At 44.2% G+C, this 12752-nt stretch overlaps 1 protein-coding gene across 2 annotated transcripts in view; it reads left to right on the forward strand.

The window, feature by feature from the left end:
• SLC1A2 (solute carrier family 1 member 2) overlaps positions 1-12752 on the forward strand; it is a 266017-nt gene that overhangs the window by 203305 nt on the left and 49960 nt on the right. For both annotated transcript variants that reach the window (XM_069221837.1, XM_069221836.1), the window contains one exon: positions 2319-2445. In XM_069221837.1, the coding sequence (XP_069077938.1) occupies positions 2319-2445 (127 nt within the window). The remainder of the gene's footprint in view (positions 1-2318; positions 2446-12752) is intronic.

The raw sequence follows: 12752 nt of genomic DNA on the forward strand, positions 1-12752 counted from the left end.
AGATCTAGCGCCAAAGTATAAATATGGAGTTAGTTTTGCACCGAATTTGCGTAAATACTTTTTTACGCAAATTCAGGGCAAAACAAGTATAAATATGCCCCTAAATGCAAAATGCTTCCAAATCCACACAAACCTACTGGCCTGTGAGTGTGTCTTGCATTTTTGAGTGTAAGTCTCCATATAGATTCCTCTTCTCACCTTAAGCCCTATTTTACAGTAGTGAAAAGGCACCATAGGCACATATTTTCCATTGTCAAAACTGCAATTGGCAGCTGAAAATTCTAAGAGACCATGGAACGAGGCCACACAGCTCTCCCCTGGCCCCAGGGACACCCCCACCCACACCAGAGGGACACCACAGGATGGGGGACCCATCCCAGGTAAGTCCCAGTAAGTTTTCATTTTTTTTTTATTCCCTCTTGGGGGCCCTAACTTGGACCCCCTGCATGGCACTGTGCCCAATGGCCATGCCCAGGAGACCTAAGTCCCCTGGGCATGGCTATTAGGCTGTGGGAGCATGACTCCTGTCCTTACTTAGAAAGGAGTCATGTCCATGGGGGTTGTACATCTAACCCAGGCACTAAAGCAGGTTTGCTTCAATATGTATAATTCAGGGCCTAGGTATTTCTATTCTTGGAGGGAAGACATGGACATTTCCTATTAGGAATGCATATTTGATTGTTATGTCTCTATGTTGGTGCACAAAAGAGTCTGGGAACCTGGAATAAGATGATTGTTGTCATCTAAAGTGCGTTGATACCCAGTCTCTGTGTGTGATCCTAGATTACTAACACTCCCTGGCCTAGACAAATAAAAAAGCGGATAAGCACTGGCATACACACTTTGCGAAAAGTATCCTGAAGAAAAATGTGCCCTAATTTACAAGAATAGTGGTGCTCACATCTAATTGTGCTCCCACAAATAAAAGTGGAAATGTATTAAAAGCAACAGAATTGCGTAACATAATTTGCAAGGTGATCTGTAGGATTCACCTCCATTTTTTTTTTCTTTTATATGGAAGCATATTTGTCAACAGGAGTTCTTGATTTGAGATGCCTCTAAGGCTTTAATAAGAGGCAACACAATGGCTGCCCGTTGGTTTGGCCTTTGGCAATCATGGCATGGTCCTTGGCACACTTGGGTCACAAGGCAGCATTGTGACTAGGAAGTAAACAAGGCTTCAAAAGTTGTACTTAATGTATGTAGTGTTTACTCATCCCCTTTGCTGCTCTTCAGCAGATGGGAGGCTGTTGTAGGTAAAGGGTGGGACCATGGGTCAGGGCTCTGATGTTATCATGGGCAAAAGGGTGTGTGCAGTGCATAACAAAGGCCCCCGCAGCCCCTGCGGTGCGTGAGGCCCCCAAGTTCCAGGGGGCCCCCTCAGCTCAGCACCCTGGCATGAGAGCTCCTGAGTGAGTTTAGAGGGGACCCCCTCATGTACTTTGCAGGGGCACCCCTCAAGTTTTGTTAAGCCACTGGGTGTGTGAACACACCTCTGCTATCCATGGCATTTTGCTGCATCATACCCGTGACTCACTGCCCTCTGTTGTATACATGAGTGAAATTTAAATTGCAATTTCCATCATAAGGCCTTCTAGGCCAGGATGACAGGGCTGTCGCAGCATCCGTCAGCTCAACGCTGCTTCTCTTTAACAGATGGTGGGTGAATAAGGATGGGTTGGGATGCGGCCCTGAGCAATTGCCAGTCGCTGAGATTAATTTAAAGAATTCCAATCATCACCTTCTTGTTTTTGCATTTGACACCCTGGGTGCACCAGGTGTGCCCAGGTGTGGGTCCAGGGCTCACTGTGCCACTGGAACCAAAATTTACTTAGCTGGTGAGCCCTAACTAGGGTTAACCAGTGCTAGGTTGCTTGTGTTCTGGTTTGGGTAGGACCTGGGAGTTCAGGCTGGAGTGTTCTCAGGTTGGTTAAGGGTGGCAGGTAAAGTATTTTTTCACATTTGGGTTGGTTAGGAGTGGAGATACTATGAACTGCTCCCCCATCACTCGTCTGCCCCTGAGTAGCAGTTGGGAGCAGGGGGCAGATGATTTTGGGGCCGGACATAAGATAAAATTGTACTTGATTAACAAGTGAATTACAGGGTGTTTTTCGCCTCTGTGTTCTGAGTGACATCATAGACAGCTTGAGCTTCGCTCACATCTATTTGATGTCACTCAGAAGAACCCAGAGTTGTAAAATATCCCGATAATTCACTGTCAAATATTCCACCACATTGAGGTTGCCTATAGGTGCTGTGTACTTCTCATAACTTTAGCATCACTTTGACGTCTGTATGATGCTGTAACCCACCTGCAGGTCTGATTGGCTTCTTCATCGCGTTTGGCATCTCCATGGGCAAGATGGGTGAGCAGGCAAGGCTCATGGTCGACTTCTTCAACATCCTGAATGAGATCGTCATGAAGCTGGTCACCATGATCATGTGGTAAGGAATTAATAATGTTCACCGCCCAGAGGAGTGTGGCATGGGTGATGCAAGGGGTGGGCACTTTCAAATGTTGTGGCAAGTCCTCTCCCATATCATTATTGGAGCACCCATGGCAGTGCTTAGCCACCCTTTGTCACATAGCAGTTAGATTTTGACTTATTTTTAATTTATATATTCTAACATTCCTATGATAGAGAATAGCTTCAACAAAGAGACAAACTGGTTGGAAGGAGAAATCAAGGTAGTAGGGGAATCACCTGGGCAGTCATATTTCTGCACCAGTGGAAACAGCAATAAACTACTCAGGCTATGAAACTTCTAAGGTAAGTTGAACTCCATAGGCACGCAATTCACTTCGAGTACAGAAGCTTGTGTAGTAATGTGTGGATCCAATAGTGTCAACTACAAACTAGGATCTCAAGAGACCAGAGATATAGAATCAGAAGTGCTCAGAGATCTGGTAGAGCTTAGTCAGAATCATACACGTAGAAGTTGCCCTGGTAAAAATACCTTTAAAAAGTGAAAAATATTGGTGTGCACCCAATGTTGTTTCACCAGGTTGGTTTGGTGATGGTGTGCTGCCACCGAAAGAGTGTTTGTTTGTAAAACCTGGGGCATTTTGGTGGCTGATACTTGCTGGTGACAGCTTGCTAGATGGATTAGAGAATATTGATGGCTGATAGAGATTTTTGGGCTCATTTCCATGTTAAGTCATATGTGTTTGATTACTGCGACATAGTGCTACTTATTAACCGTCTGCCGACTTATCTGAATTTGAAACTCAAGGTCTTCGGAGGGTGCTAACCTACCTAAATATAAAACTCCAGCTTTTCGGAGGGTGCCAACCTACCTAAATATAAAACTCAAGGTCTATGAAGGGTGCTGACCTACCTAAATATAAAACTCAAGGTCTATGAAGGGTGCTGACCTACCTAAATATAAAACTCAAGGTCTTCTGAGGGTGCCGACCTACCTAAATATAAAACTCAAGGTCTAGGAAGGGTGCTGACCTACCTAAATATAAAACTCAAGGTCATCGGAGGGTGCCAACCTACCTAAATATAAAACTCAAGGTCATCGGAGGGTGCCAACCTACCTAAATATAAAACTCAAAGTCTTCAGAGGGAACCACGCACATAAGTCTCTGGTAATTCTGAAAGTGAAAAAATGCAAGACTTGCCCCAATAGCTCAGAAACAACCTACCTAAAGACCTGAGGACCAATGACAACCTTCTCTACTTCAGAAGGAACCTGAAAACTAACCAAGGCATTACCTATCTAGAATTATTTTATGCAGGGCAGTCTCTGTTTCTCTCTAATACCATGCTAACCATGTTTCTCCCCATTAATTGTCCTTCTTTGTTCATTGTACTGTCATCTGGGTTTCTGTAAAGTGCTCATGGCCCATATGGCTGGGTCTGTGATATATCGATACTATTAATAAGTAAATACGTAAGCAGTAGTAATACCCATCTGCACACCTCTTTCTCCCGCCCTAAGGAAGAAACAACCAATTTGTGGGCAGAGGTTTACAGAGTCTGGTCGATGTTGTGAATTTGTGGAACGGTGCAGTTCAGACCTCCTCGTCTAATGCCACTTAAGTACATAGATAATTGCTAACTCTACCCCTAAGATAAATATCAAACAAGACAGCTCAGTTCGAAACAGCACAATAGACCTCCTAATTTCTACCTTGAATTGAAAGGGAGACCCTACTGTTTTTATCTGGTTCTCAGAAGTTAATTATGCGTAAAAGTATTTACTGCACCATCCATGCCGTTTGCAGGAGAGGGTCTCCTTTATATTTAAAACTGTTTATTAGCAAAATAAACACATGTGGAAACTTTGAAAAATAATCACAAACACCACAGTAGATTAATACCTCTCATGGATCTCTTTCGATGGGCCTAGAGGACACCCAGAACCAAACAAGGACAAATTCTCTTCCCCAATGTTCCACTATCTCAGCAGCTCAAAAAAAGTCATAGGGGGAAAAGGAAGTGAGACTGACAACCAAGTAACCATAACAAGTTATCAAATAAAAGCAGGCCTCTCCCTATCACCCCAACAGAGACAATCTCCAGACCCGCAGGCACTGCAAGGTGGCCAGATGCTCGGTTCTCTCAGTACACTGCAGGCACACCGTAGAAAAAAACCTTAAATTCAACCTAGATCTCCTTCCATGATCTGCAACGAAGGCTATCACCAAGTCTACATGTTAAAATAGGAATATTTTCCCTCGATGCTCCACCTTCAAGCTCACCAAATAGCTCACTGTTGGCTGCCACCCTTGAGCCACCAACTCTTGCTTGATGCTCAGCAGCTCTTTTTACAAGGTGGATGGAGACAGATCCAGAAAGAACACCAGGTGCTTTTCATCCATCATCACTGCTTTTTTCTACATCACCGCACAGTTCAGTTCCACTACTCCTTGGACCGAACACCAGTATTATACTACCTCCTGATTTGGTTTCAAGTCTCTCCAGTCTTGGTGGATGTCTGTAGGTCCATAAGATCACCTGGCTAGCTTCCTCCCTCTGCAAGTTTAGAAACACAGCTAGAATATGTCCAATGCTCCCTGTGAGGTCGCTTCGAAAGCCATGCGCCCTTTCAGATAGCACTTATGTTGCAACTTGGCCAGGATGGCATTTTTATTATTTCTCAGCAGCTTTTGTGGAGATTACAGAAGAAAAGCTTATTCAATTGACTCTGTTTAGAAACAAGCGTAAAATGGTTATTGGGAACAGTTGACAGTAACCTGGTACCGCCACTGCCTCATGGACTATTTAGCGCTCCTTGTTGTCTAGGTCCATCACAGAAATAACAGAAAATTTCCCATTTACATCCCCCTTTCTTGTGTGTTAATCCATGCAGACTGTGCTTTCTCCAGCTAACAGACACACCTTTTGATGATAAATAGTTAAAGAATAATCTCAATTTTTGTTGTGTCTGCTCATCTTTGCTCAGTCTATGAATGTTCTTCTGACTCTGGCCATGACCATGACCCACTTGTCAAAGGCAAACGAGCACTGGACAGAAGGACATGTGGAAAGATTTCCCCGGGGCCCTCCACTAGTGCCAGTGTAAGAAGCTGCTTTAGCCTGGTATCAAGTGTTACCTGGCATAGTCTAAATATTGATGTTGGTGGACCATCCTGCCGCAGTGGAAGTTCATAGATACAAAGACTAGAACCTGTCTCTATGGTAGCACCACTGCTGACTGTCTGCCCTTCAAGAAGATGTCTAGTGACGTGCATCAGTGGGGCCTCCTACCCTGGCTATTGTCAATGGATGATCCAGACTGTTTCCAACCCACAAACTTGAATCTGTCTCCCACACAAAGATGGCGGGTATCAGCATATGCAAAGGTGTCGCTTCCCTCTACTTTACGCTTAGGTGCAGGCACAATACCACTGCGTCACGATAAGAGCACAACTCCGGTCTTCACGCACCACACCGAAACACTTTTGACATGCACCACACTACCTACCTACACTATTCCAATCAAGTGAAGCCTATAGAGCAGTGTGCAAGTCGTCCCCTGAAATGTGCCTTGCAGCCTCGTTAGTAGTAAGAAGTGCTATAAAAATGCAACTACACGATAATACATTCCTCATAGTCACTGGTGATGCTCTGTGCACCTTGTATGTTCCACTGAGGCAAATGTTTTACGTGGCTGGTCCCAAGGTGTAGAGGCAGCAATTTAGATCCATTCCAGGATGCCCCATGAATCACTCTCCTCTGTGTCCATCCAGTGAGAGGCCTGGGGCCCCCAGTTTCCTCACTATAGTGTCAAGTTTCCATGGGTAAACTTTGTGTTATCCGCCTGGCTTCGGACCAATGCCATTCTATTGGATCCAAAGTGAACACTTGTGTCTTTCACAAGCGCCTCCGATCTTGAGAACAATGTCTCTGTGAAAGGTCTCTCAGGTGGAACAAAGAACACTGCTGGAGTGGAATCTTTCCATAACTGCTCATGGATCCCAGCCAGGCCCAAATAGGAAGCGACAGTGACCTCAGTCGGTCTTTGTCGTTTGATGAATAGGCTTTATTGTATGTGGGTGGCTGAAGAATGAACAGGAACCCACTGAGCTGCAACGCATGAGCTCAAACAGCAGGGCCACCCTCCTCCTCAGCACCGTATTTAGTAAGTGACTAATTATCTCCCTTTAGTCCCAGAAATAACACCTCCAGCACCAAGATGTTGGGTGGACAAGACAAATACATTGGAAAGTAGGACATTCAGTGGAATGTTGATGATCTACCACCCACTCAATTCACTTAGAAAGAGGGCATTGATAGGCAATACGTGCCTGCTGTCTCAAACGGAAGCCTCTGACGTCATAATGTGCCACAAGCCAATCAGAACATGAGCATTTTATGCTGCTGTTTAGTTCCTTACAAGGTACTCATCCCAGGTTCACACCAAAATGCATTTCAAATGCTAATGCTTATTTTCTTTTTTTATCGTTTTATTTGCATTTTACTATATTGCAAAATAGGCAGCTTCTGCAATGCATGGCTGTATTCTTCACATAAACAATGTTGTTGCAGATAAGAAGAATTACCACCTTAATTAGAGCAGGGCGTTAATCACAAACACAAATATCTCATTGACAGTGGAATTAAGTATAATTTCACTCCTCTAGTCTCAAGGACTCCAGTAACACAGTGACAATGTCAGGAAGGCTCACCCAGGTGCCTGCCCACATACCACCAGCTCCACACCCTCCTCCCTGGTACCTCAATTATTCCTTCTTTTTCTATCACTAATTCTCTCATGGTGGACTATCATCTGTCTTTGCTTTCAGCTAAATTACCACTTCATCCTATCTGGTAATATTTCTTGCCCCCTAGTCTGTCTGTGGATTGCAGTCAAAGTATTTCCTTCTCCATCCATTTTAACAATTCTCTCATACATCTGAGTGGAGGAGCCTGGGTTGTCATCCAAGACATGGCTTTAGGCCCCTTGGCTGAAAGAGATGCCAAATCAGAAAATCTGTTTTCTAACTTGTTTTAACTACTTGTATAAGCCTAGCATGACGCCCTCAAGGGTATAATTATTTTTTTTCTCTGTAATCCCTTTTACCAGGTCCAATACCACCTCCCAGTAAGGTTCAAGGTCTGGACAATTCCAAAACATATTCACCAAATCTGCATCGGTTTAGCGACATCTGGGGATCACCAGCATTTGTGAACATTCAAGCAGGGACGTATTAAGGCATGACCAAAATGGGCTGTGGCCAAGGGCCATCACTTTTCTAGGGACCCCACCATTAAGCATACAGGACAGTCTGAGACAGTGCCATAATGCAAAGATGGTGCCCCTGCTGCACGATATGAAAAGGGGTTCCCAGGTCTCCTTAATCTCATAAATGTTCAAAAACGTTGCACTGAATGGGACTCCCTGCAGGACTGGTGTCCACTTAAAGGTTTAGGGGCCAATGAAGAGGGTTGGCAATGACCAGACCATAGTTGCTAAGGGCTTGAATGAGCTGAAAATAGATAATAAATTCAAGGTTGTTCCTGCAAGGGACCCCAAAGTATGTTTGGCCAAGGGCCCCAAAAACCCTTAAGATGTCTCTGCATGCCAGAGGCGTTCTCCTTGCTATTCACTTGTCTTTAGTAACTGGAGTGGAAATAAATTATTTTATGGCAATGCTTCCTCGAATGTTTTTTGCTACTATAATATGACAAACGGATGGATAATGAAAAACGTATGGACTGGTTTCATTTATAAGGAAAGTACATTCTAAACACCTAAGTCAATGAAAGAAATAGAAACTGAAAGAGGACAATTTAATAGACCCCTACTTAAGAAAATGCATTTTGCGACTCAGTAACTTGTTAACCTAATGGAGGTATGCCACTGTAGCAGTAATTCCCAAAACCCACCGATATTTTGATGCCTTGTCAAGGACTGTGGTACAAAGACCTCGAAGAACAGTAGTAGCAGGGTGTGGCATGCATGTGCAAGGTAACAGATGTTTGACACTGATTGATGTCGGTGCAATAGCTCTGCAGGCGAATGTACGTCACCATTTCCTGTCTACAGCCTGGGGGAGGGGCCAGGTGTGCAAAGTCTAACTATGCTGAAGGTAGAAGGTTGAAAGAAAGAGCCAAAAAGGGATCGTTTTCGGTATAGCATGCCAAGTCAAGGAATTTAGACCATAAAAAGACAGTAATTAAATAGCCACATCATAAAATCATTATAAAATCCTCAAGATTTAGATAAAACAATCATCATGAACATTGCACCAGTAGGTGTCAATTCATTTATTTACGCCTAATATTGAATGCACATCTGATATAGCCGTAAATAATGCAACAGAGCCAAGCTGCTGTAAAATATAATTGCCAACTGGTACTGCCTGATGCTCACTTTTCTCGATGGCTTTCATAAAGTGCACAGAATAATCTAAAGTGCAGCGTGGGTTGTGGGGTAGTGCTAACGCAGGGGTGTTTTGGGAATGTCCTGAACCAAAAACCCTGAATAGGAAAGACATATAAAAATGGATAGTACCCAGTCTCAGCTAATTAAAACCTGTGTTGTGGATTGCAAAATAAAACAGGGTAGGGTTCCAAATCTGTAGAAGTTAACAGGTGTGAATAAATAACAACTGTTTGCATTTTTGAGGCTTTACCAGTGTGTATTTTGGACAGGCAGTCATAGAAAAGGAGTTTACCTCATTCCTTATAAGAAGGTGGTAATCATTAAGGGGTTAAAATAGAAATCTTTAATATCAAGCAGCTCAAAGGTATGCTTGATACATCTCAAGCACAGAATCTGATCTACTGTATACTGCCCAATGCTAAGCAGTCTTCCAGTATTAGCCTAGGCAGGGCAGCTTCTGGCAAGGACAAGACTTTAATCGATAAAAGTAATGGGCAAGTTGGGCCAGGATTGCTATTTGATTTAAGCCCAATTCCCTGTGACCAATATAAGAGACTACAGAATTTGGGGTGTATAAAATACGGTTCACAAATCTATTTTCTAAAGTCTGCAAAGGCTCTATTCTTACATGGCCCCATTGTTCTGCACCATACAGTCCCCTGGGGATGCATTTGCTTTTGTAGATGAAGAGCCTTTATTTGACTAATTTAGCAGCTAACCTAGATGCAAATCGAAAAAGTGCTTTGACCATACCCTGAAATTGTTGGGCTCTGACGGTAAGTAAATTAGCCCAATTTAAAAAACTATGAAAAGATATGCCCAGGTAGTTAAAAGTGGCTACTCTGTGGATCTTACCCCTCCAACCATGCGTACCCTAGACTTTGGCCCTCATTACAAAATTGGCGGCAAATGCCGCCTACCACCACGGCGACGGCCGCTAACATACTGTCGCCTTTGGCTACCGACCGTCCATGGCATTATGACCGCAGCCGGATTCTGCAAGAAGGCTGACGGAATTCCGGCTACGGTCATGGTGGTGGACGGAGGTAAGGTGGCGCTGCTGCCAGCAGCAGCGCCACGCCAGCAAAACACCACCTACTGTATCATGTTCCATGATACGGCCTGGCAGTGTTTTGCCGGCGGACACTGCTGCTGGCAGCAGCAACGCATCCTGTTTCCTGCCAGAGGACCCCCTGCAAGCAGGTAAGTTGGATTCTCCGACATGAGAGGGGGTAGGGGGTGCTGTGTGCGTGTGTGGGGGTGTGTGTGAATGCGTGCATGCATGTGTAATGCGTGTGTGCATGAGTGAGTCTGTGTGTACGTGCATGTTGTGTTGGGTGATTGCGTGTGTGCCTGAATGTATGCTCGTGAGTGTTGCTGTGACTGTGTATGAATGTATGTATGCGTGGGTGAATGTGTGTATGCATATGTGTATGGGTGTGTATGTATGTGCGTGTATGTGTGTATATGTGGAGGGGGTCCGTAGGGGAAGGGTGGGGGAGGACTCTGGGGAAGGTAGTGGGGGAGACCCCTATCAGTGTCAGGGAGGGAATTCCCTGGCACTGATAGTGCCTACCGCCATGGTTTCTGTGGCAGAAACCGCGGAAACCATGGCGGTGGGCAGGGTCAAAATACCATGGGCGGCCTAGTGACGGCCACCGGGCTGGAGACTGTAGTCTCCAGCCCGGCGGTCATTACCGCCATGGCGGTCGGTGAGTTAACTTGGCGGTTTGGCTTTGGCCAAACCGCCAGTGTCATAATAGTGGAGGTATGTAGCGCCAGCCTGTTGGCGATAATACCTCCACTATTACACCGACCGCCAGGGTCATAATGACCCCCTTTGTCTTTTTTGGGCCCTTGACCATTGTGAAGGATGTTCATAAGTTGACCCTTAAATCTAGCTCCAACAAGAAGGCGGTGAAAGACTTCAGGAGTGATTAGAGTCCATTTGCTGTTTGTGCAAGAAGGACAGCATTGTGTGCATACAGAAAGCAAGGAACCGGGCGGGCGCTCATTTGGGCACATCCTTCACCAGTAAATTTAGCAGGGGAAAAGCACAGTGAAATTAACATAATATACAGGTTTTGGTGCTGAAAAGGAGCCTGAAAAACTGGACAGCTTCAAGAGGTCTTAAAACAGCACAGCTCACACTCTTTAAGCATCACACCTCCTGCTAGCACCACAAATGGTGACTTCAACGTGCTTTATAGTGCTGCAAAGCCTACAAATATCAGGGTCGCCCAGATTTCCAGCCACTACATTAAGATGTAGTGGCTGTAATGATCAACGGCAGACAACAGTAACAAAAAGACATGAGGAGCCAAAAACGAGGCGCTAAGCTCCATGTAACAAGCTGTGCCCAGCACACAGTCAATAACAAGAACTCTACTTCTTGAAGGGGGACCTGAAAGCAGTGAAATGAAAGATATTGTAACTCATGGATGGTCACTTCCAATCACAAATGCAGCCTTTGGAAGGAAGGAGCGAAAATGTTTGTGTGGAGGATGTGCTTGTGGGAGGGCAGGAGTTGGATGAAGTGGTGAGCAGATCATGTTTTCGTGAAAATGTGGCTCAACGGTGCCTTAGCTCACAATATTCTTAGATATATGGATACATTGTGTCACATTTTATTAAAAAATGATGTTTAAAAGAAACCATTAGCTAATTATATTAATTTTAGACATGCATGCAGACAAGGATTACATTAATGTGCAGTGGATTGCTTTCTCACCCTACTTTGAAGCTTGACTGATACCACTTTCCACAATTAAAATGACTGAATGAGCTTAATTGTGATAATTATTTGTAAACTTTAAAAATTAGCTATTAGTTTACATTGGTGTCATTTGCTTGGATCTTTCTTTCATCCCACGTGTGACTCAACCAAAGAGTGACAAAAGTGTGTTTTAAATGCCATCTCCCTCAGCCACATGATGTCAACTTTAACATACAAAACAAAAGAATGTGCCGTAGTTTGTTAAAAGTTGTTCCCTGGGTGCTCTATCACTAGCAATGACTTTGAACTGAATTTGTAGTTTGTTAAAAGTTGTTCTCTGGGCGCTCCATCTCTACCATTGGCTGAACTGAATTTGGATAAAAACTAATGCTGTTTGAAAAGAAAACTGATTTAAGGGCCTCATCCATTTACAGTTTCGAACTCCCCCAGATGTTGGGGTGCAGAAGCAGCTGCTGCACCCCTAAATCTGGGGCCCTGCTAACAGAGCTGTGAAAGGGTTGGGTTAACCAACTCCCAGTTCTTCTCTATTGTCCCCCAACTTATCCACAATATCCAATTTAGATCTGTTTGATAGTGCAGCTATCAGCAGACATATTGTTAGCATTTCTTTAAAAAATACAGAGTGGAGTTTGGCTTCTCATACAGGACTAACGCCCCCTGACCTCATGCTGCTATGTGATTGGTGTGTCATTCCACCTTCCAGGAAGTGCACCAAGCATGGAATGGACATGGGACTATTTTGCATCTGAAAAGTACACTCAATCCTCAGGCTGTTTACCACAAAAACATCTTTAAAATATGCATTCTGTACCAATATTGCAATAAGGGCAACAATTAAACAGGGAATGTACCCCGTCAATAAATTCCAAATGAGGGGTTCGTCAAGGCTGTACCTTGGCCCCATTTCTCTTCCTCCTCTAGGTAAATGGCCTGGAGCAGCATCTAATTAAACAGGTGCAATGAAGGTTGAGTAATTGATCAATCCAATAATTATTATTAACCAACACACTTGTAATCTGGGCCTTAGTGCTTCACATAGCATGGACTCCGCCCAGTCGGGTTTCAGACCGCTGTACAACCAGAAATTGAAAACAGGCCGGAAGAATGTGGTCAGGATGGCCATAGGGGTGGCACATAGTTTTAAAATATTAACATTTGATAACAGAGTCAGGTT

The sequence above is a fragment of the Pleurodeles waltl genome, chromosome 3_1 (assembly GCF_031143425.1).
Source record: "Pleurodeles waltl isolate 20211129_DDA chromosome 3_1, aPleWal1.hap1.20221129, whole genome shotgun sequence".
NCBI lineage: Eukaryota > Metazoa > Chordata > Amphibia > Caudata > Salamandridae > Pleurodeles > Pleurodeles waltl.